General features: G+C 40.0%; 1 protein-coding gene across 1 annotated transcript; it reads right to left on the bottom strand.

The window, feature by feature from the left end:
• Positions 1–862: 862 nt before the first annotated feature.
• On the bottom strand, positions 863–2,435 carry prmt6 (protein arginine methyltransferase 6). Its single transcript, XM_084103346.1, has one exon. It carries the CDS (start codon positions 2,398–2,400, stop codon positions 1,333–1,335), a length of 1,068 nt encoding a protein of 355 aa, XP_083959472.1. The 5' UTR covers positions 2,401–2,435; the 3' UTR covers positions 863–1,332.
• Between the last annotated feature and the right edge of the window lie 472 nt (positions 2,436–2,907).

Below are 2,907 nucleotides of genomic sequence, written 5' to 3'. Positions count from 1 at the left end.
AAGGGGCTTTCAATAAAACTTCACTGCCTATACAGTAAAAAGGTGAAGAAATATGCTGAAATCGGTGCTGGAGAAAGCAGAGAAAATAAATGCCGTTTTCTAAGGTAGGAAAACTTCAACACCCATAATGCACCAAGCATGTTGGAGTATGAGGCCACTCCCACCAGTCTGCTATGGATACGCTTATCAGAGTCAAACACCACCTTGCTTTAGCAGAAAATACTTCTTAGCAAACTCTTAGACATAATGGTGTCCATATTGTTCCCGTGTTCAAGAATTCAAAGAGTAAACATTTAGCGGGTGCGAGTTATTTCCAGTGAAGGATCCAGCGCATTGTAGGCAGTGGCTAAAGGCTGTAAAGAATTGTAATTATGGAGAGAATGCTGAGATGGAAAATCTGAAATTTTTAAATCATCTGTTTTTGAACTCTACATTTCAAACTGGATGACCACAAAACACAGTGTTTTAGGCCGAACAGAAGGTAATTTTTTTTTAAGAAACTGCTGTTCTGTCAGTTACATTTTAAACTAAAATACAATATCTGACACAGTGGCTAATAAATCACTTTTCCCTTGTCGTTTATACATTTCCAAGTGTCAATTCTCCTATTCAGCTTATGTTGTGGTATTTAATTTACCAATAAAAATATTTTTGCACAAAAATGCAAAAAGGGTCACCAGCAAATCCAAAACCAATGATCTAACCTAACCTCAATGACTTGCAAATATTTTCCTAATCTTTATCTTGAAACTGAATGGTTAGATTATAGCCAGTTGTTCCTGATGTCCTCCACTACAGGCCAAACAAAAGTGGAATGATTGTTCCATTTTTCTTTTTTACACAATAAGCAACATTACAGAGCTCAGGCAAGCATTGTTTATTTTGTATAACTTTGCACATGTGCTGTCCATAGACAGGAGTTTAAACCGGATTTCCCCCCCCCCAGGACACTTAACATACAATTTCAAGGAATAATTCATAATGAAAAGTAGGTCATGTGTGAAACCAAGTGGGGGGAAAACAAAAACAAACAAACCAAAAACAACCAAAAGGAATGCTAATGGAATTTATCATTATTTATTACCATAATTTGAAGCGAATCACAAATTATTTTATTGAGAAACTGCCAACACAGAATATCCTACTGGATAAACTTAAATTCTAGGGGAGAAAATAGGCATTTCAGTGCATCCAGAAGGATTCTTTATGACTCTTTTTATTGTTTATTTGACTAAAAATACATTAATTCAAAATGACCATAAAAACCATTAGCATGCCTTAATTTTTTGACTAGGTAAATAACTACAAATAGGCTATATAATGGCCGAACTTCTATTTAACTTCTAAATACTGATCAGGGATAGTAAAGGTTTTGGAGTGTTTTTTCTGTTCACCTATCACATAGTCCACATGGATGCATATGTGTCTAGAATTCTCCTCGGAGGGATACAAACTGATCTCCCCCTCAACTTTAGTGTCCTGCATCACATCCACAGCATCATCCAGATACAGCACAGCCTGCTTCCAGTGCGTCTCTGGTTTGAATGGAGATGTGGAGAGCACCAGGGCCTTCTCCTCAGCGGGGAAAGTCACGGTGAACCACACGCACAAGGCGTGGATGGAGGACGAGCCGAAACACTGGCAGTGAAACACTCCCCTCACATCTCTGAGCTGCTCGAGTGTGACTGTGTTCAAATCCAACTCGGCAAACTTGCACGGGTGGGAGAGCACATCCTCCACCGTCACCGGATTCACAGTGATGTCTTTGTTCATGATGCACTTCCTGGCAAAGTCGTTCATGCAGGACATGTCCACGCCGTACTGTCCTTTAACGGTGCTCCAAAAATTCAATCTGCCCTCCACCACCAGATCGTTTATGGGAGCGATGTAAAGATCCGCCCGGGACGGTAATATGAGGCCACCGGGTTTGAGCCACTTATCCCGGGCAAAAATCACAGAGTTCAGCATGGATTCGTGGAGGAGCGCGTAGCCCATCCACTCGCTGACAATCACATCCACCTGTTCGGTTAGTTCGATCGTCTCTAGTGTAGCTTTAATGATTTCTATTCTGTCCTCCATCTGATTCAGTTTTACTATTCTCACAGCCTGATCGGCAATCGAGCTCGCTTCGACTGCATAAACCTTCCTGGCACCCGCTTGCGCACAGAATAAGCTCAAGACGCCGGTTCCGGCTCCCACATCAAGCACCACTTTCCCCTCTATTGACTTACTGTTTTTAAAAATGCCCATTCTGTACGTGTTCGTGCGCACAGTGTCTGCAATCATCTCTTCGTGAATGGTGACATCGGAGTAGCTGTCAAAGTACATGTAATCCTCTGTACTCCGGTCTAGTTTTCTTTTCTTAGTACCGTGCTGTGACATTTTCCCCAAGTTTGCCATGCGTATTTTATTTTCTCCCAAGTAACTTCCGTTTCTGAAACGCAGCTCGAAAGGCATCATGGGACATGTAGTTTTTAAACGCGAACTTGTTCCTCGGAAAGAACGTCAATTAGTTTAGAAATGAACTACACTTCCCATGAGTAGACAGATATTCTTAATAAAAACGCATTTTTTCCCCCCATTAAAAATAAATGTAGTGAATGATATTATAACATGTTCCTATAGGCCTATACATTTTTGGGAGCTTTCTTTGCTATAATTTAAAAAAAGTTATAATGTGACACCTAAATGTGTCACAGCTAAATGTGACACCTCGCTTCAAAACAACCACATAGAAAGAGACAATCCCATAATTCATAAATAAACTAAATAATGATGTTTGTTAGGTGTTGAGTTAGTCTGTTAAATAGACAATAATTATTGTTATCTATAAACAATACTGAGACAGAGAGAGAGAGCGAGAGAGGGAGGAAACATTGTATAGGCTACTTAAAGAGACAAAGTACA

This window comes from Abramis brama, assembly GCF_963993115.1.
Source record: "Abramis brama genome assembly, chromosome: 24".
NCBI lineage: Eukaryota > Metazoa > Chordata > Actinopteri > Cypriniformes > Leuciscidae > Abramis > Abramis brama.
The sequence above is the reverse complement of the archived record's forward strand: the minus strand, read 5'-3'. Positions and strand labels throughout refer to the sequence as shown.